The sequence below is a fragment of the Nansenia antarctica genome (assembly GCF_963989245.1).
Source record: "Nansenia antarctica genome assembly, chromosome: 2".
In the NCBI taxonomy this organism is placed as follows: Eukaryota; Metazoa; Chordata; class Actinopteri; order Argentiniformes; family Microstomatidae; genus Nansenia; species Nansenia antarctica.
This window is the reverse complement of record NC_137675.1, coordinates 76,674,745-76,697,567: the sequence shown is the minus strand read 5'-3', so window position 1 is coordinate 76,697,567 and position 22,823 is coordinate 76,674,745. Positions and strand designations below refer to the sequence as shown.

The window sequence follows — 22,823 nt, the reverse complement described above, 5'->3', positions numbered from 1 at the left end:
GGAGGTGCGGAGAGAGGACGAGAGGAATCAACTGAACTGAAGGCTTTCAACATTCTGCCCGGGTTCCCTCCACCCCAGCCTTCTCGACCATGGAGACCCTGACATGCCTCTGTCCCGTGCCGACCTCTCCATCAACTCAAGTCATTTTAACGCTCAGTTAAACAGCGTGGAGACTCGTTAACACCGGTCCAATAAGGCTGGTAAAAGCCTGTGGAGAGAGACTGGAGGCAACACACGCAGGGCAATGACATCTGGAGATGGAGACGGCAGCTCCCTGGATCATGACTGCATCAAGGGAGGCTTACTCCATTACGCCCATTAGAATGAGCCCCATCCTCCTACCTCTGACAGCCTCCGCTGGATACATGTTTCTCAGAGGGAAGGTTTCAGACACCATGTGTAGATGAGCTCATAGAGCGTGTGTCTTATGAAGCGGAGGTGATTCAGAATGACGATCTCGTGTTGAGGTAGCACTGCCTGAGAATCAAGCTCTCGTGTTGAGGTAGCACTGCCTGAGAATTAAGCTCTTGTGTTGAGGTAGCACTGCCTGAGAATCAAGCTCTCGTGTTGAGGTAGCACTGCCTGAGAATTAAGCTCTTGTGTTGAGGTAGCACTGCCTGAGAATCAAGCTCTTGTGTTGAGGTAGCACTGCCTGAGAATCAAGCTCTTGTGTTGAGGTAGCACTGCCTGAGAATCAAGCTCTCGTGTTGAGGTAGCACTGCCTGAGAATCAAGCTCTCGTGTTGAGGTAGCACTGCCTGAGAATCAAGCTCTTGTGTTGAGGTAGCACTGCCTGAGAATCACGTTCTTGTGTTGAGGTAGCACTGCCTGAGAATCAAGCTCTTGTGTTGAGGTAGCACTGCCTGAGAATCAAGCTCTTGTGTTGAGGTAGCACTGCCTGAGAATCAGGTTCTTGTATTGAGGTAGCATTGCCTGAGACAGGTCAAGTTAAGTGTCGCCCTCTGACCATGAAGATGTCCTCTTGGTCTAATGCTAGACACTTGTGTCTTCCATGTGGGAAAAAAAGTCCCACTTACACTTGATATTTACATAGAGAGAGATCCACATGATATACACACTGCTAAAATGTAGGACCCCAGGGGTATTATGGGCTATTATGGAAACATTTATCCATAACCACCCTGAAAATGGCACAATTAAAAGTTTTCTGGAGTCGTAAAGATGTCTCTATGGCTGATATGCATTGTCTCTTCTTGGAATAGAGTTTATAAACAGTTTTATTAGAAGGATATGAATTTAGGAAGTTGATTGCTCTTTAACTTAATTTCCCCATTGCCAAGATTGTGAAATGTGGATGTTTCCCTTTGCAATATGGAGTTTGTTTTGAGAATGAGTTTGTTGCCAGAATGTGCTTGTACTCTGTCAAACAACATAAATTGTCCCATCAAATGATTGAGAGGCCAACTGTGGTTTTGGTGTGTCATTATTGTTGAAGACACTTAAACGTTTTTATGATCTGGAGCTTCATAATCATTTGTTTCAGAAATCTGTGTAAACAATACTGTCTGGCCTTTAACCATTTTAAACATAAAACATAAAAACAATATTTAATTCATGATTATGTGAATCACTGTTTCTATTTTAGCCTGCATATGTTACTTTGGTGCAGCACAGTATGTGCTCTGTAACTCATCGATTTAAAGTAAAACGATTATATAAATAATCTGATCCATACAGAACCCTACCTCTCTATCAAGGTGATGAGAAGGAGGTATAGAGTTGCAGTAGTGTATTGAACTTATTAAAGGTCCAGAGTTTAGTTTAGTGCTTTGTGGTGCTGCTACATTTTAATAGCGGCAAATATGGGCATACCTTGTAAACAAACAATACTGAAAAATGGCATGTACTGGAAAGGCCAGTGCTCAACTTCGACACCAGATTTTTAAAAATATTTTGGGAACGAAGTAGCAGAATTAGCTTATTGAGCTTATCAGGACAGTTTACATCACGTTTACCATAAACCAGTGGTGGCTGCACGCTTGAGCCTGCAGAGCCTACAGTAGGCTCACTCACAATGCTTATTGGCCCACCCGGAAATATTGTATTTCCGTGGTTGATATGAGGTCTTACATGTACTGTACAGTTGGAATGACACTGTTTTGGTCTGACCAATGCTTTCCTATAGCTCAGGGGGCGCCCAATCCTCAAAAACCAAAGATAAACTCTCACTCCACTCGATAAAAAGGCGCCTATATCCCCTTGGTCAAAAAGGCGCAAAAAGGTGCATCAGCGCCTATACTTCCTGAGGAGATTGAAGAAATCCCAGCTGTCTCCCAGGAATCTGACCGACTTCTACCGCTGCACCATTGAGAGCATCCTAACCAACTGCATCACTGTGTGGTACGGCAACTGCACTGTGTCCAACCGGAAGGCCCTGCAGTGGGTGGTGAAAACCGCCCAGCGTATCATTGGCACCAAACTCTACCATCGAGTCCCTCCAGGCAGACCGGTGTTGGTGGAGGGCGGTAAGCATCAGCAAGGACACCTCCCACCCCAGCCATGGTCTGTTTGATCCCCTGCCATCTAAGAGACTCAGGAAGTACAGGATCCTCAGGTCCCGTACCAGCAGGCTACAGAACAGCTTCTTTCACAGAGCTGTCACTCTGATAAACAATCCCCCCCCCCCCGTGGTACAATGACTCCCCCATATGTTTTTATATCATGTTTTATATCACTATTTGCACTTCTGGTTAGATGCTAAACTGCATTTCGTGGTCTGGTACTTGTACTCTGCAATGACAATGACAGTTGAATCTAATCTAAAATAATCTAATAAAACATCATTGATTACTTTTTGGCATTTCTGATGAGAGATCTTTGGTAGAGCTTAAGATATACAGCATGAACTGTAATGTTAGTGTAATCTGGAATAGGCTAAAGTCATGTTTAAACCGACATCATATCAATCGGGAAAAATATTTACATTTTTGGTCCGTACACAAACTTGTCCGGCTCGGCCAGTGTTGGAATCCTGGCACCGCTACTGCCATAAACTTAAACAAATAAACCAGAAGAAGGAAAGGAACCCTGTGTCCGACGGGCTCCCCACCTTCACAGTGGGTGTGCTAGACCTCTGGATGTATTTTTAGAAAAACAAACAAGCGCAAATAAAAAAGTTGTTAATGAGATGATTACACAAGCATACGTTGGACCACACTGAGGTGGACAATATTTCATTATGCCGTGCTTCCTCACACATACTGCACACACACACACACACATACACACACACACACACACACACACACACACATGCGCACCCACACAAACACACACGCACACACACACACACACGCACACACACACATGCGCACACACACACACACACACACACGCACACACACACACACACACGCGCACACACACACACACACACACCTACACACACACACACACCTACACACACACACACACACACACACACACACACACACTGAAACAGAAATGTTCCCCCAATGAGCGGTCAAACTGATGCCCCTAACACACATGTTTATATTCCCCCACGTCACCCAGCAGCTCAGTGACACCGCAGGACGCTCCGCCACTCACGCGTCAGCAGGATATTTTAATTGGAAATCTTATAGTCTAATGCTGTTTTCCCACATTGGCCGCCCAGGCAGCAGCCTATTAAGTTAACCTACTCTACGTTAGCGCTATGGCTGCTAGCACACAGAGCGCTAATAAGCCTTCAGCAACTGTAATCAGTAAGTAGCTCCCCTGAGGTACACTTGTTACGCTTGAGGGGACCTGGTGTGTTTAAACAAGGATTGACTCACAACGACCAGGGTGTGTGTGTGTGTGTGTGTGTGTGTGTGTGAGTGTGTGTGTGTGTGTGTGTGTGTGTGTGTGTGTGTGTGTGTGTGTGTGTGTGTGTGTGTGTGTGTGTGTGTGTGTGTGTGTGTGAGTGTGGCCACTTTCAGAGGGAGGGCAGCAGTTTGATTGGGCACCGTTATTTTGATAGAGAGCAAGCACTTTTCCACTGAGGTATTCTCCCTGTCCTCTCCTGTTCTCCTGTTCTGGAGTGTCAGACTGCTCTGTTCTGGTCTGTTCCCAGCTCTGTGGCTGAACAGGATAAATGGACTGAGATATGCTGGTCATTATAGATTATTATTCATACAACGTGGTGTGTTATCATTGGCATCACACACACACACACAGACACCCGCACACACCCGCACACACACACACACACACACACACACACACACACACACACACACACACACACATACACACACACACATACACACACACACACACACCAACAGGCGTTCAGAGGAGGGAATACTGGATATCGCTGATTGCACAATTATAAAATGTTGCTGCTGCATACAGGTCTTTCTTCTTGTAGTTAAAGGGTCATGGCACAGATCAGTCTTAGGGGGTTCACGTGTAGGTGATGTTCTGTTTCACCTCAGCCCTTATGAGAGGCAATGAATAGACCAACCATATGTATAGTAGCTCTCTGTACACAATGTTTCTATAAAGGGCAATCTGGGATTCAAAGAATTAAGTCCACACCATTTTTGGGTTTTGGGTATGACAGCTGAGGGATGGGACTGGAGGAATGTCACCACTCATAGACGGACATAATGGACGCAAGGGCTGACCATCCATGAGATCAAAATATCATTTTTGACCGTTCTTTTGACGCTATACAGTGTTTGTTTACAATTAAATTGTTTACAAACAATGGAGTAAATGGAGTATTTGGGGTTCTGAATTAAGATCATGAGGCATTTGTAAATGATATTCTTCAAGAACCATCATGAATAATTACAAAGTAGAAGAAAAAAAAGTATGTCATCCCAGATTGCCCGTTAAATGAGTTCACAAATGAAGGAATACTGAGGAAAGTGGACACAAGCCTGCTTCACACTGGGATACAACCCTGGCTACTGTCAGGGCTTGTTATGGTATGGCCAGAGAATGATGTTTATCTTTCAAGTTTGTTTAGTGACAGCAATGATGATGCTACTGGATCAACCCCCTCTTAGACGTTATGTGTATCTAGCCATTTTACTGTGTCAGAGACTGAGAGTGTGAGAGACTTTCAATGAACTGGATTCAGACCATGTTGATCGAACCACCAACTTCTCTGTGGTCGTGTGAAGTATTGTGGGCTGGCATCATTAAGGCCAATGAACTACTGGGCTTGTCAGAGGCCCCAGTCACCACCTATTAGGCTGGCTACATTAGCATGAGCTAATGCTACTTTTCCTAAGCTAATGTTACATTACGTTCGCTAATGTTTCATTACGTTATATATAGCTAATGCTACATTACGTTACCTTAAGTTAACAGCACACAGACACGGAGGAGTGAAGTCTTCGCCTGGCCTTAATCAGTGCTGCGCTGTGGCTTGGCCGGGCCTTTTGGGTGGCTGTTTTTGTTGAGACTCTCTGGGTTCTCCGTTCGCCAGGCAACCGTTCCGTTTTACGAGGAGTTACTCACACAAAAGCAGGGAGGCCTGATTGCTCAGCTAATTGATCTCCGCCAGAGATCACAGAGCAGCGCTCGTAAAGAGGAGAACGCCTCCCATGACATCAGCGCGCTGCCAGGCGGAGGGGGCGGCCGGGGAGATGCCTTCCCAGACTCCTCCTGTGTGTGAGTGGGCCCACAGGGAGAGAAAAGAGAGAGGGTGGTAATGGTGTCCCGCAGAGATGGGAGGGTGGAGAGAGAGCACACACACACACACACACACACACACACACACTCACAGACACACACACACACGCACGCACGCACGCACGCACACACACGCACGCACACACACACACACACCTACACACACACACACACACACACCTACACACACACACACACACACTCACAGACACACACACACACGCACGCACGCACGCACGCACACGCACACACACACACACACACACCTACACACACACACACACACACACCTACACACACACACACACAGACACACACACACACACACACACACACACACACACACATGGCTATTAAACCTGCGTTAGCACTGGGAAATGAGAGCCCATTAGGGAGGCTTTGTTGCTGCTAAGCGCCACCACAGGGGTTGGTGGCATAAAGGAGGAGACCCCGTTAGGCCTCAGGCCATTCTTCACTTCTCACACTCAGCTGTAAGGCCTGTATAAAGGCTGGGTTCTAACACGGAAATGAAGGAGGTGGCTTGGGAAAAGTGTGTGTACAGTAATTTACTGAGCGAGTTCTCATTATGGCGTACAACTGTAATCGACGTCGGTTAGGGTGATTTTTCTTAGCATACCTCAAAGTATGGTAACTATGGATGGTGATGACTTCGTAATAGTAGCTTTTTTGTTCTGACCATGTTGCGGCTTCTTTTACGATTATGTAATGGCTACTGGATTTGACTCAGGTCTTCGGTGTGCTTGCCGTATTCTCCTGGCAGTCCCGTCAACCCAGATATGTTCACCCTAATTACTAGGGGGGGAGTATTTTCCAAATCTGGTATTTCAGCTGAAACCTGTTGGGAGTTTTTCTTACAGTTTAATCTTGCACTCTGACTTGGTTTAGGGACAAAAACCTTCAAGCTTCATAAGACTTAAACGGGCTTAAGCATATTGACTAATGGATTGGCCCTTTGACATCAGAGGATGCTTGGGGCCCTTGGGTGCAATGGAGAAGGGGATGGAGATACCGTTTCATCACACAGTAATCCAATTCATTAGCTCTTCTTATCTGTTATGTCTGTTGTCTGGTCTCGGGGGATTAAGTGCACTCTTGTGGGGTTTGGCTGGTCCTCAAAGGGTAAAGGTCACCTGAGTGATTGATCTTAATGTCTCACTCAGTGATGTTATGGTAACACAGCACACACACACACACACACCGAAACACACGCACACACATACACGTACACGCACTTATGTGCACGTGCACACACGCACACACACACACGCACACACACACACACACACACACACACACACACACACACCCACACCCACACCCACACACACACCCACACACCCACACCCTCACCCACCCCCACCCCCCCCCCCCCCCCCCCCCCCAGAGTAGAAGTGTTGCCACTAATTGTCTGTGATGGTCACATTAGCCTGATATGGTCTCTGCATTCACAATCTGCTTCCATCTCCTCTGTCCTTCGTCAATGCTAGTGTGCCTTCTGTCAGACAGAGAAACAGAGCTGTAGCACAGGCCGGTGAGTGGTGGTGTGGTATGGTGTGTGGGGCGAGCATGAACACTAATGCAGATGTTAGCCCTACAACGCGGTGTGGTTCACTGTGGCTCAGTTGAGCATGGTGCTAACAACGCTTAGGTTGTGGGTTTGATTCCCACTGGGACTATATACCGAAAAATGTATGCACTCACTGCAATGTAAGTCGCTTTGGATAAAAGTGTCAGCTAAATGGCATATAGAGTATTTATTATATTACAACGCTAGCATTGGTAAAGGTAAGAGTTGCCATAGAGTTGCCATCGTTTATGATTGCTCCCCCACACCCACACACAAACACCCACACCCAAACCCACCCACGCACACATACACACACACACACACACACCCACACACACACACACACACACACCCACACCCACACCCACACCCACACCCACATCCACCCACACACATACACAAACACCTACACCCACACACACCCACCCACCCACCCACCCACCCACCCACCCACACACACACACACACACACACACACACACACACACACACACACACACACACACACACACACACACACACACACACACACACACACACACACACACACAGCATGGAGACAGGTGCCCCTTCGACTTCGTTTCCTTCACTGCAGATGAACCCAAAGCCCCCCCCCCGACACAGGTGCCCCTCCCCCTCCCAGATGAACACAGGGCACTCTCCGTCTGATGGTTGATCGCATCTGTTAAAACCTGTCCTGTTAAAACCTCCTCCTGCCTCCAATCTGTATCTCATTAAAACCCAGTCACACACGCGCCGGCTGACTCCTCCTCCTCGTCATCAAACACAGTTTGTTTGTTTGTCGCGAACCCCGTCAGCTTTGCTCCGGCTTGATCAAAGGCCAACGTCGTTATACGTTCTCGATCGGCGCGTTCCCTTGATCTTTTATTTGGTTGTCTAACACCAAGGTGACGGCAACGGGTCGCTATCCCACAACACCGAGGGACATTCCGTGAGTCAGAGAGTCGTCTCAATAAGAGTGTATACCCCCATTGTTTTTTCTTCTTCTGGGGTTTTTTATTTCTTATGCCATTTATATTTTTTCCCCTGAGCTCAAGTCATCAAAAGCATTCCGGAAACTCGTAAAAACGGCTCGTCATCTGGGTAGCTCGTTCTGAAAGGCCTTTGTTGTTTTTTCTCTCCCCTCATCAAAAAAGCAGCTGCTCCAGCAATGTGCAATCGAAATATTTATTGAAGGAAAGTGTGGAGTGTGTCGTGGTGTTAAGGGCCATGAGGAATGAGAGCTCGGGGTGACTGATGTAAGGAGAGGAGCCCTGTAGAAGATGTTTAGAGGCGTTTGTACCGTGTGTGTGTGTGTGTGTGTGTGTGTGTGTGTGTGTGTGTGTGTGTGTGTGTGTGTGTGTGTGTGTGTGCGTGCGTGTGTGTGTCTGTGTGTGCGCGTGCATGTGTCTGTGTGTGTGTGTGTGTGTGTGTGTTTGTATGCGTGTGTGTGTCTGTGTGTGTGTGTGTGTGTGTGTGTGTGTGTGTGTGTGTGTGTGTGTGTGTGTGTGTTTGTGTTTGTGGGTATGTGTTGTGGGGTCCTGTGTGCTTAAACCGACAAATTCAAATTTGGATCAGAACCTTGTGACCAAGCCTGTAGAAACGTACACTTCATACAACATACTGAGGGAGATGATGTTGGCATGTTTTTTGCCCCAAAGTATACAAAGATTATCTCAAGTATACCAAATGACATATTTTAACATACACTCATGGATTTTATGATGATTGTTGAAGTGAATTAGTGACGTGTCCAACTCATTGAGGCCCATACAGTACAACCCTATAGGTTCTCCCTTCCATACAGTACAATCCTATAGGTTCTCCCTTCCATAGGATTCAACTTAATGATTGATTCATTCAATCATCGTTTCCATTACGTTAACTTGCTATTTGTCCCAGCCGATAGTTATTATATATTATGAGGTATACATGATATTATTACTTTGTCTATCACTGCTACTAGGATTTTCATCAGGCAAGAAGTGGTACTTTACAATGCTGATACATAGCTAAGTGCTTTATGAATGTTAATGAAGATGTCCAACACATATTTCTGAAGCATCAACCCCACACACCACGCAGGTGTTGCACAAGCCTTATGTAACCTTCATGTAGGCTTGTAACAAAGCTCTTAGAATGAAATGTCCCCAAGTTTATTTGTCTCTCATTTCAATTTAAACAAGTTTATTAGTGTAAGCGAGTGTGATGCCAGCATTTGTTTTACTAGTATGTTGAAACAAAATATTTTTAACAGACTGAATACCTCATTAAACGTCCATTAAACTTGAGCGAAATCTAATCTATACACCTATTCTATAAGGGCAAATCACTGGTTTCCTGAGGGCATGGCCAAACAAGACTTCAATTGCCCCTCTGAGACTGTAGTCTCTCACAGTTTAGGGTAAAACAACATCATCAGACAGTGCAGTTGACAGTAAGCACAGCAGTAGAAAAAAGCAAACCCGCTCGCTCTCGGAAATATGAAGCAATTAAACCAAGTGTTGTCATGACAATATGTCAGCAGATAGATCCCGAGAATGTGACAAGCACGCTGATCCGTTCAGGGCAGAGTTGTTGTCTTTTCCTCAGATCTCTGGCAGAGTAGGGATGGGAGCCATGTTTGACTTGGCTCACGTCATCCTCTCGTTATACGGGCGACTGTGATTATGGGCTTCTCCCGCTGACTGAGAGACTAATTGATCCTGGGTAAACAAATCTGTTCCTCTGAAATTCCTTTTCCTTGACTCTCGTTTCTCGAGACGAACGCGGCATTCTTCCGTCTCGGGGCGGATTTGCGTACTTAGCTGTCTGCATGTCTAGGAGCTGGAGACGGGCGCGCACGTCAAGGGAGTGTTTGGTTAACATGAAACACCTGATGACAGGTAGGGTATGTGTCTGCGGCAGAGAGGTGTTGAGGCCATGCGGCGTTCCGTGATTGGATATGAATACAGAACACGGGCGGCCCGTAGACTTTGCCTGAGGTGTGCTCGAGCGAGGGACCTCTCGCATGGATGACGCACAGACGTAGACCATTATACCAAGAGGACGTCCTCGTGGTACAGGAGCTATATCTGGGCTTCGTAGTCACAGGCAGGGCTACCTCACCTCTGCTAACACTTCAAAAACACTTGGTGTAAATCCACCTCCAGTGGAAGGTGGGATGGATCATGTTGTAGTCACACACCTACCAGGCCCTCCTCCACTGAGTGATTCAACACTCGAACAGAAATAGACCGAAATAGGCGAAACCTCCTAAGTAGGTCCTCCATCGGAAAATAGAAGGAAAAATGTCTCACAATGTGCACTCCACTGAATGATTATACTGTATAGTCGACCTGACTTGGAGTTGTTACTGTACGACTTAAATTATTTATACAAGGTAAACAGAGAACAGATTTCCTCTCAGAATATGATCAAAACTAGCATTGCTTTCAGAGCGGAAAAAAAATAAAGGAGTGAGTGAGTGAGAGTTGTTTGTTTCCTGGCTCTGTGTGTTTGGTGTGTTGTGTATTGTCAGACGCCGTGTTGTAAACACAGTGAGTGACAGATGCTCTGAAGGACATTCTGGGCCTGGCTGGTTTTAACTAAGCTTATCAGCACATGAGCCATTGGCACTGCGGAACAATTAGAGGGCTGATTGGGAGAGCTGGCCAGGGAAGTATGTATGAGATTGTGTGTATGTGTGTGTGTGTGTGTGTGTGTGTGTGTGTGAGAGAGAGAGAGAGAGAGAGAGAGAGAGAGAGAGAGAGAGTGAGTGTGTGTAAGTGTGAGTGTGTGTAGGGTTAGAGCTGGCCAGGGATGTGTATGAGATAGCACAGTGCTCATTAGGAGGGCCTGGGGACAGCCAAAGAGATAATACTTATCAATCACAAGGCACGCACGTGCACATGCACACACACACACACACACACACACTCTTGGTAAAAGCAATCATTAATTGTAGGGATGCACCGATACCACTTTTTTTCAGACCAAGTACAAGTACTTACATTTGGGTACTTGCCGATACCGAGTACCGATACCAAGTACTACTCTAACAATGACTTTGAAAACATGTTTTATTTTCAGCAGCTGTTCCTCACTTTCTGACAAATGATATATGTGACAGGGTCTGGTGTTTTGGTTTAACAGACACGCTGACAAATTGATCCTAAAACTGTTGTTTGTTATATTGAGTGGGCTATTCAACACCTTAACTTTCGTAATATGAAAAACAATTAAACGATTCCTGACTTGTTTCCAACCTCTTTCACCAGATCCTGTCACATATACAGAATTTAGCCGAGCATAGTTTGCAGTATGCTCTATTTTTGTTGTCATCAAATGTCTAAAATATATCCAAACGGCTGACACTGCTCCACCTCTGCCTGGAATGGAATGGACTTTATTTGTCATTGCTACAGTACAGGTACCAAACAACGAAATTTAGGAGGGGTGGCTCCCCTATGAGAGGTTATGTTACGTTGCCGTAAAGTGGTATCGGGAGCGGATGTATTTGTGTATTTTTACGAGTAAGAGTACTGGTATTGGTATCGGTGCATGCAAGCAAGAAGCCTAAATATTAACCTGGGTCTTCCACAGTCGGCGAACTATCAATCACTGTTAAGAATGTATCTCCTTCTGAGTCACTGTACATTAAAGCACTGTACCAGACTACCAGCATAGCAGACTTTCCTCTGATTCGAAAAACTAAGAGCATTCCATTCAATTTCCCATTCATAAAAAAATCCCTCACACTTCCCCCAACAGGAGATAACATCAGAGATGAGAAGGTGGTAAAGAACTAGGGGATTGAGAAGGTGTGTGTGTGAGGTGGGGAGGGGCAGGGGTTAAAGAGGAGTGTTGGGGGGGGGGGGGGTGCTTCAAAGCTTCTGGGGTCTGGTGTGCTGTGAGTGTGTTGATGGGCCCTGAGGTCTGAGGTGTGTGAGATAAGCCCATGACAGCTGCCAAACACCTCTGCCTGTGTGTGTGTGTGTGTGTGTACATGTGTGTGTGCATACGTGCAGGCATGTGTACGTGTGTGTGTGTGTCTGTGTGTGTGTGTGTGTGTGTGTGTGTATGTGTGTGTGTGTGCGCGTGCGTGCGTGCAAGCATGTGTATGTGTATGTGCGTGTGTGTGTCTGTGTATGTGTGTCTGAGTGTGTGTGTGTGTGTGTTTGTATGTGTGTCTCTGTGTGTGTGTCTGTGTGTGTGTGTGTGTGTGTGTGTGCGCCTGTGTGCCTGTGTGCCTGCGTGTCTGTGTGTGTGTGTGTGTGTGTGTGCCTGTGTGCCTGTGTGCCCGCGTGTCTGTGTGTGTGTCTTTAAGCCCTCATTTGGTGGAAAGCCGTTCTCAGTCCCACCCACCTGCCCACTCTGGTCCCCAGCGGCAGGTGTGAGTTGGTTGGTACGTGATTGGACGCTCTGATGACCGTGGAGCATATGCCGCCTTATCGTTAGATCTCAGAGCTGTAACCCTAAAGCAGGGGGCGGCTTGATGGAGAGATAATCCACTGATGAAAACTATGTGGGTTTCTCTTCTCACCCTATGACAGTGATACGTGCCTGGTAGGGGGAGGCTGGTAGAGGTAGAAATCGGAGGACGGGCTCATTGTATACATGTACGCATACCTTCCTCATTCCATTCCATTGCATGACAATGAGCCCGTCCTCCGATTTCTACCTCCGCCAGCCTCCCCTGGTGCCTGGTTGAGACTCAAACAGAGAGTCACACACACGCAATGTGTAACCATAAAATAAAAGAGTTTTACAGGGTAACGGAAGACAATATCACCAGAGCAAACTGTACTAAACTATGTGCGCAATACTTCATTCGAGAAAATGCTCCTCTTCCTCAATAAACCAACCAAATGAAACTGGGAAACTCTACAGTAACCCTGAAATGTACCTCAAATGCTTTAGCACAGTCCCTCAGATGTGTGGGAAAGGAAGTGTCTAGACTGACGTCACTAGGGTTCAGGGGTCAAAGCCATAAGCAGGTGGAAGGTTGAGAGGAGAGTGTGTAGCCTAGTACTACACCCTTAATGTAAGAAACGTGATCCGTCTCTGCTAGGCCATCTGTTTTAATAACCCGTTGTCTCACTATGACCCACTGATGTCATTAAAGTAACAGAGCTTTTCTCAGGATCCCCATAATGTATTACTACACGTTTTTTGTAAAGTTTAAGTTGTTAAAGTGTTGGTCCCTCTCCATCCATTGCTGCTGGGTTATTTTTCTTAGCGTAATTTGGAGAGTAATGCGGTTAACACCCTACTTTTGATACACGGTACAACATGTGAAACCGTTGAATTGGTCAGCTTTCAGCTCCAGCTCAGGGAGCTCTCTCTCTCTCTCGTTTAGCTGAAAAAGCTCCAAAGTTCCGTGGTGGGAGTTCTTGGAGTGTTGAGTGTTGAGGTTCAAGGTTCCAGAACCTTTGTAAGAGTGTTCTCAACACCTGTGTGAAGAAGTATGCAAACCCACTGACCCATCCTCTCTCCTCCCCCTCTCCCCCTCTCCCGTATTCTCACTCTCCCCCTCTCTCCCTGTCCCCTCCTCCCCCCCTATTCCCACTCTTCTCACCCCCCCCCTCTCTCCTCATCTCCCCCCCTATTCCCACTCTTCTCACCCCCCCCTCTCTCCTCATCTCCCCCCCTATTCCCACTCTTCTCACCCCCCCCTCTCTCCTCATCTCCCCCCCTATTCCCACTCTTCTCACCCCCCCCCTCTCTCCTCATCTCCCCCCCTATTCCCACTCTTCTCACCCCCCCCTCTCTCCTCATCTCCCCCCCTCCTCCCCCCCTATTCCCACGCTTCTCCCCCCCCCCCCCCCCCTCCATATCTCTGCAGCCTGTCACTGTAACCTCCATGCGCGACGCTGTCGTTTCAACATGGAGCTGTACAAGCTGTCGGGGAGGAAGAGCGGAGGGGTCTGCCTGCACTGTCGCCACAACACGGCGGGCCGCCACTGCCACTACTGCAAGGAGGGCTACTACAGAGACCTGTCCAAGGCCATCTCACACAGGAGGGCCTGCAAAGGTAAGGGGACTGTCCCAGAGCTGCATTGTGACATTTGTGTCACATTCTAATTCTTTGGTCCACATAATCAGGATATCTGATGTAATGATCTGACTTTTTTTGGGGGGGAATACATTTCTGCGTTGTTGAAAATCAATGACACATCGCTAGTCAACTAACACAGCTTGTTTTGTGAGCCTGCTAACAATGTAAAGTAGTGTTATAGTTAACTAGGTAGCAGTGGGGGATTACTCACCCAATCCATTGCATTGCAGTGTTTTAGCTTGACTAGCGAGTTTGTGTTGTGATTCTCAACAACGTAGTTCTGTGTTTCAAAAGTCTGATTGGTTGCCGATATGCGGACCAAAAGACTAGAACGTGTCACATTTTACAGTTTTGGGCATTTAGCAGACGCCTTATTCCAAAGCGACTTACAACAAATACATTTGACTGGGTAAGTGAATCGTCATTCCACCAGCAGGCTTAGTAGGAGAAAGTAATCTATGCTCAATCCAAGGGGCCATTGTCTGTGGTCGTGCTAGAAGAGGGCTGGTCTGATGAGTGGGCTCCACAAACTGTCTGGCTGGATGATCTCCAAAGTGATTTATCTCATGGTTAACTCTTCGCTGTTTGACTTACTGTATACCTTTCAATGTATGTTGTTGGACTTTCTTTTTCTTTTTGGAAATTCAACAAATTCTCTGTAAGACTATCCGTTCTCTGTAGGTTTGATCACTTTCACACTAACAGCATGTGTTGAACTAGTTACTAACTAACTACAAGCGTCAGAGTGTGAGAGACACAAAACAAACGGATGAGACAAAAGCTCCCACCTGTCCCAGTGTTGGGAAGCTGACCTGTGAGGCTGGGGGGTATCTGGAGGCTGGGGGGGTATCTGGAGGCTGGGGGGGTATCTGGAGGCTGGGGGGGTATCTGGAGGCTGGGGGGGTATCTGGAGGCTGGGGGGGTATTTGGAGGCTGGGGGGGTATCTGGAGTCTTCTGGGAATTCCTTGACAACACAAGCAAAACAAGAAGCGAGGTGTGAGCTGATCCGTTGTATAGATGAGTGGAAAAAGAACCAGCTAATCATCCCACGCCCATATACACACACACACACACACACACACATATGCGCACGTGCAAGCACAAACACATACACACACACACACACACACACACACACACACACACACACCACACACACACACACACACACACACACACATGCGCACGTGCAAGCACAAACACATACACACACACACACACACACACACACACCACACACACACACACACACACACACACACACACACATATGCGCACGTGCAAGCACAAACACATACACACACACACACACACACACACACAAACACACACACATGCGCACGCACAAGCACGGACACACACACACACACACAAACACTCATGTGCAAGCACAAACACACACACACACACACACACACAGACACACGACAATACACACACAGGTGTGAACACGTAAGTCAAGTTTGAGTCCAAGCTGTCCAGGATTAGTGGGTGTAGGAGACAAAAGCTTCACTCCCTCTGTCTCCAAATACCGCAGGGAGGGAAGACAGACTCTGAGGCCCTGAGCAAACAAGAGACTGTCAATCAAAAACACACACGCACGCACACACACACACACACACACACACGCACACACACACACACATAAGCAGATGCGGAGGCACGTTTGAGCGTGGATTAAAGCAGAGATTCCCCCTAAATCTACTGAACCGTTTCCCACAGATTCTTCCTTCATCCTCCCTCTCTTGTCCAAGACAAAGCTGCGTTATTGATCTCAGACACACAGGTCTCAGGTCATCGTCAGCTCTTTATGCTGTGAACAGAGCCTGTGAGAGGAGGACCTTTACCACTAAAGCTAGGGAGGATCCCGAACGACCGGTCCCCAGCGACCGCACTCCTCATTCATTTTATTATATTTTATTTGCTTAACTTGGAGAACTATAATGAATCGCCCTAAATTACAGGGGGGGGGGGAGACCTTAGAGGTTTTCCTCTGGAAAAAGCGGAGAGGGGCCAACAATAGAAGTATGGTCTGCCATGGAATTCAGAGTGGATGCAAACGCAGACGCTCTCTCTGAACAAGCCAGCGGTCCACCTCAATATCACATCATACTCTACTCCCACATTTCAATGTTCATTACAGTGCCCTAACTGGATGGAGGACATCCTGTGCTGTTGAATCTGAAGCCAAAGTCATTGCCTGGTTGTTTTAGATCTCTTTGGGGGGGGGGTTCACCTTTATTTAACCAGGAAAAGCCCACTGGGTGAAAACGTCTCTTTTGCAGGCCAAGAAAGCAGCAGCAGTCAATATAACATTACAACATATTAAAACATACCATACAATCAGCACAGCAACATGATCCGGCCTACAGGACATATTTGCACTCCTCCAGAATAGTTCTGCACCAGAGTTTTAAATTTACAGTCACATCACATTACAATACTCTATACAATGGCTTGAACTGACACTACAGTTTTATCTAGTTTAAAGTTTCAATGTACTGTGATACAGCCTACAAGACAAAGACACAATATATCAATGAGATATTTAAATTAGATAAATATATACATGAGATATATGAAATGTATAAAATATACAAATACTAAATGTATTAACTAGACAACAATGTCATAGTCGGGGCGCTTAGGTGGCGTAGCGGGTTAAGCGCTGACCATGTAACCGCAGGGTCCCCGGTTCGATTCCGCCTCTCTCTCACCCATCCTTCCTGTCTAAATCTTCACTGTATCTGTCAAATAAAATGAAAAATATGAGTGGGACTGCCCCACTCAGAAAAAAAAACTATGTCAAAGTCTCTCTGGTTAGAATAGCCGATCCTAATGTCCTTTCAAGTCGTGCGTTCACTCTGCGACATTGCCATATGCTGCTACATCATACAGTACAATACATTGGGAACCATTGTGCCATCATTGTGGATTCCGAATTTCTTGTGGTTTAGTGACAAGTGAGTGACTCTATGCAGACGCGCATATTGTGGTGTCCTACCACAGCCATGTCTGCGATCCTATTGGTCCATAGCAGGGGTCTAGAATGCCTATCCTCCAGTGCCCCTTCTCACTGGTACACCGCTGGCCAATTAGCCACAGGAACTGCAACGCGATATTACATTTCCTACTGCATACCACAACAGACCTCCCCTCTTAACTCACCCTGACTATTGCAAGACCTACAGAATGAAAGTCGTGTCAACACAGTTCACCATAATTCATAAGAGCAGTCGTTCTCCCAGTACGTTTTGCGGTGGGGGGGGGGGACGTTTTTACTGTGGTTCCTATCTGTCAGAGATCACACCCTAATGTAGTCGAGGGCAAGCGTAGTTCATGTTGTGCTGTTGTGACTTACCCCTATTTTGATGGATCTTGTTGCACTTTCCAGGATTTAAAAAAAAAAGTGTTTCACTGGGCTTTGCCAGCCCAAACATTTTCACAGGCTATATTTGGGAAGCAGTTAGCGTAGCTAGGGTGAAGGAGGGAGCTACGGTAGGAGCAGGTTAGTGTTACAGAGGTTCTCTAACTTCCCTAATGAGCTTACCACATCCAGAGCTCGTCTCAGGCTCTATAAAGGGGTGTATCAGTAACCTGAAGACTTCCAGCTCTCTGCCGCCCCGCCGTTTAACTCCCATCTCTGGGACTCCAGGATGGAGAGGCTAGGTGGAGGTAGAAATCGGAGGACGGGCTCATTGTAATGCATGGAATGGAATGAGGAATGGTATCAAACACGTGTTGATGATACCACTCCTCATTCCGTTCCATGCATTACAATGAGCCCGTCCTCCGATTTCTACCTCCACCAGCCTCCCCTGGAAGGAACCCAAACAGCCTTGATTGCGGCCCTCTCCTCAGGTGACAAGCCCAGCGCTATGTGACATCAGTTAAGACCCAACTGTATTTATTGTTCAACTTCAGCCAACCATCTCACTCTGCTGTTTTTGGACAGGAAATACAACGCTGTGCCAACACGCCAGGAGGAAGTCTGCTTTTCATTCTCCGATCCCGAACCCCGCCCCTCCCCCCCCCCCCCGGCCCCAGCCCCCATAAACCTCTGAACCCCCACCCCCCCTACCAAAAAAGTGGATGTAAAAAATAAAAAATAAAAACGAAACCAAAAAAAACCTCCCTGAGCTGCCATATAGTCCGAAACCTGTGGTGTCTCCCGTGGCAGTGTGGAATGCCTCGTGCTTTATTTCCCCAGATGAAACCCACTTCATCCCTCATCAAGCGCAGTGTAAACACACGGCTCTCCGAGAAACGTCGCGCAGCGCCGCGGCCCCCACAGCTCCTAGCGGTTTGTTTTATTCCCCGACCTCTCGTCCCGCTCCGCCGTATAAGCCTTTCACCGGGCCCGGGGAGTCCACCGTGGAAAAGCAGCAGACGCACGCACGGCCCACTGCACCACTGCCCCCCCTCCCCCGCACGCGCAACGCGATGCCCCTGTCCCCCCCCCCACCCACACCTCTCAGCTGCTCTTTAGCTCTGCAGCCAAATGCACAGGGAAATTAATTAATGCTTCCATTTGGGCTCCCAGTGTAGCACTTAGAACGGTTGAGAGCGGTTTTTACCTCAGGAGAGAAGGAGGACTATGGTGGTGGGCGGTTGGAGAGGAGAAGCTGTGGCGCATCTCTCTCCTCTAGTGTGGAGTTGGAACACTGTTACTCTGTCGGGGGGGGGGGATGATTTGAGACTGAATCCGTTTGCCTGGTTCTCTCTTACAGAGCTGCTAACAAGTTGAGGGTATCTACCAGGGTTTGATACTGGACCATTCCTCATTGAGTCTACAGTACCAGGCTTTGATACATGCATTACAATGAGCCTGTCCTCCTCTGATTTCTACCCTCCACCAGCCTCCCCTGTAGCTTACAGTATCTCTCTCTGCTCCGCAACTACATGTTCTCAGAGTGAGAGTTGCAGAGAAACACAATAATATTATGTTGCCGTCAATATTAAACATTCGTCCATTGACCTTTGAAAAGCCATTAAGAAAACAACGCCGTTGCATGTGCTGTGCTGTATCCACAAGACATAGGGAGGGACCAAAGTGACATAACGGTATTCACATTTTATTGTTACGGTCCCACCCTGCATTAAGAAGTCATTTGTCGAGGCAGATGATGCCTGTGGAATACACTGAGAGGCAGAGGCGGGCGTACTGATCATAAATCTTTAGTCTATATAGAGTTTAGAGATAGTTTACCCTATAGAGTGTTGCTACAGTACATGCATACTATTACATAACTTATTTAGAACTTAAATAACCTAAAAAGAAAAATGTGTGTTTTGTGTTCCTACTGTATGGACCAAGGGCCAACATAACATCCTGGTTGGGGGCGAGGGGGGGGTTGATTAGAAACATCAGTTTTGTTTCATGACCTCATTGTTTTTGTTTAGTTTTTGTTTAGTTTTGTTTTTTGAATATCATTATTTTATGATGATTTTATAGTACTTAACTGTGTGGTTTCGATTAAACTTTCTATCCTCGCTTTTTTTTCTTCTTTTACACAAACACTCAAATACTGCAGGCATAAGAGGCAGAGGCGGGATTCCAATTCCAAATAGGCATCTCACCAACTGAATTAAGCAAATAAACTTAACAAAATGTTCTTACACTGCAAATTGACTACAAAAAAAAAAAAAACTAAAGGTTTTCGTCTTGAATTTAACAAGTGACTTCTTAATATTCACAAAGCTCCTAGAGCCCTAGCTAATAGCACCCAAGTCCAGCGTTCAGTTGGACCACTTCAAGCTATTTTTCAAATTACTCCACTGGTTTGTAAAACACACATAGAACTCCTAATGGGGAGAGTTGGGCTTCGACTTCAAACACTGGCTTTATGGTTAACGTTTTGGCAGAGAACACGCACAAAACCAAATTCTCACATTTAATGTGCGATGGTCTTGACTAACGGCTTAAACAGACGGCTTTGAAGTAGGTTCCACTTCTCCATTAATGGGCGAACATTATTCAGGCTTTATTTGAGAGGAGCTCTTTGCCAAAAAGCTTTACATTGGAAACTCAATCTGAGGAACCCCTCTGACCACCAGTGGATCATGGCACCCAGGAGAACACAATAGCGGTTCACACACACACGCACAGCTGAACATGCTGCTCAAAGATGCGCGCACACACACACACACACACACACACACCTACACACACACACACACACACCCACACACACACACACACACACACACACACACACACACACACACATATACACACACACACACACATAACCACATGCATGCATACACACACACACACACACACACACACACACACAGATGCAGTCTCAATGCGTTCATAGATCATTGAGTGAGATTGAGATGCCATTTTATTATTTAATAATATAATATATTCTGTCTCTCAATACTCAACCGTAATGGCAAGGCCTACAGTCATTAAGGTTGAAGGAGGGAAAAGTGTAATTTGTCTGAGGTTTGGCTGTGGTGCAGGTCCCAATTCACCACATGGGATGGCTGGGGAGCACAGAACAGTCTCTCTATGTGTGTATTATTCTGTTAGACTAAATGCATCCGCGTGATGTATCGACAGAGGAGGACATTTCTTACAGTAAGACCTTTCAAAGCTGACTTTTCAAGTGGATGGAATCAGCATAGGACAAAGTCAGCGATTCCGTCATCTAAAAGACGGAAGATGCCTGTTTTATATACAGTACCAGGGGAAGTGTGTCCGAACTTTTGACTGGTACTGTATCAATACGTGACCTAAACAGACAGGTTGTGGCCGCCACTGACATCCTCTCATACAGAATGTTGCAGCTCAAGTCTTCTCCTCTTCCTTCTCCCCTGACAGCTTGCGATTGCCATCCAGTCGGCGCTGCCGGCAAGACCTGCAACCAGACCACCGGCCAGTGCCCCTGCAAGGACGGCGTGACGGGCATCACCTGCAACCGCTGTGCCAAGGGCTACCAGCAGAGCCGCTCTCCCATCGCCCCCTGCATCAGTAAGACCTGCCTTTCATTCAGGGCTGGGCTCGGGTCCATTTCAAATCAGTCAATAAAATATTTTGGGGGGGAAAATGTTAAAAGCTTCTATTTTTTTGGGTATTATAATGTATTGAGTAATCATTGCCTTATTTCTACTATACCACATCGTTTGGTATATATTGTTATTTTATTTGACTGAACCGAATTGGCTGAAATGAAATCCACAGCCCTGTTCTCTCTGTACTGTACTGTAGTTGTCATCATCATTGGACCACACACTAACCCAGTTGGTCCAGCCAGAACCCAGCTAGCCTGTAGCATTGCTGGCCACATCCATCCATAGCGGTAGTCACTGACAGACAGCACACACAAGACCGCAAATACGTTACGTACTGTAGGCCTACGTGATTGTTACGCATGGGTTCATGGCCAGAGTCCACTCCATTTTGTTTTCCCTCTCCTGTTCCATTATTCCTCTGGATGGATGTTTCGCTGTTTGACCCGGGGCTTAAATAAACAGACCATTAGGCCTTGTGTGCCGTCAACACCGTTAACGGTCCATCTACCAATAAATCCGGACCGGCCCGTCCGGGGGAATGATGACTGATATGTTTATTGGCTGTATCTGCCGCCTGCAGATTCCGGGCCCCCTCGGCAATAAACGCCATGGCAACATAGAAATGGGCTAATCGGTGCTAGGCTAGCAGCATCGCTAACGCAGCTGGCATGAGCAGATAAGATAACACTGACTGTGGGACACATTAGACATTAGACATTTACAATTGTGCACTTTTTTTTTAACAGTGTTTCAATTGGTGACATTGCAGATAAAGTTGTATTTAGGAAATTGGACAAAGCTTTTGTGGAACAGGGATCACTCTGATATGCTTGGCCTGGGTCCACAGCGATAAATTCAACCTACGAGCATGCTGGAATAGGATTTCTTTAATTTCGTTGGGAAAGTAACAAATGTAGTGTAAAAGTTGGAGGAAATAGGGAACTGAGCGGAAAATATTTGGTTCCTCGTATATTTTCTAGATGATATGTTTTTACGGTTTTAATAACTTGATATTAAATCTTTGTGATAGCAGACTTCCTGCCAAACTTACATTTTAACAAGGCCTGGGGCTCTGGCATTCACGTGCCTCGCAATACAGCACGCCTACGAATGTCAGGTAGTCAAACACAAACGGGAAACTGGCTATTATAACCCAGTATTCCAAACACACACACATCTTAACAACCTAATCAGCACACTAACATGACGACCCATTAAAGGCGCCCTGGGAGGATGCCCCAACTAGCTCTGAGGTTCATCTATGCCCAACGGAAGGCAAGCAGGAAATTAAACTGAGAAGTTCAAAACAACAGTTTCCACTAAAGCAGCTGTCAAATGGAATATTGGGGTGGAAGGTCATTGTGTGTTCCGTGTTCCCTTCTCTCTGTGTTCCAGAGATCCCAGTGGCGTCGCCCACGGCAACATACACCAGCTCCTCTGAGGAGTCCTCAGGTGAGTGATATGTCTGTTGCAGTACAGCGCAGTAGAGGAGGACAGGCTCACTGTAATGCATGGGATGGAATG

The 22,823-nt window shown here is 46.6% G+C and overlaps 1 protein-coding gene across 1 annotated transcript in view; it reads left to right on the top strand.

Annotated features, from left to right (window-relative positions):
- Positions 1 to 22,823, top strand: part of ntn1b (netrin 1b) — a gene marked incomplete at its 3' end in the record, with an annotated part of 50,133 nt that overhangs the window by 14,177 nt on the left and 13,133 nt on the right. The window contains exons 3-5 of the mRNA XM_080522396.1: positions 14,063 to 14,251; positions 21,109 to 21,258; positions 22,695 to 22,751. Coding sequence (XP_080378522.1) covers positions 14,063 to 14,251; positions 21,109 to 21,258; positions 22,695 to 22,751 — 396 coding nt within the window. The remainder of the gene's footprint in view (positions 1 to 14,062; positions 14,252 to 21,108; positions 21,259 to 22,694; positions 22,752 to 22,823) is intronic.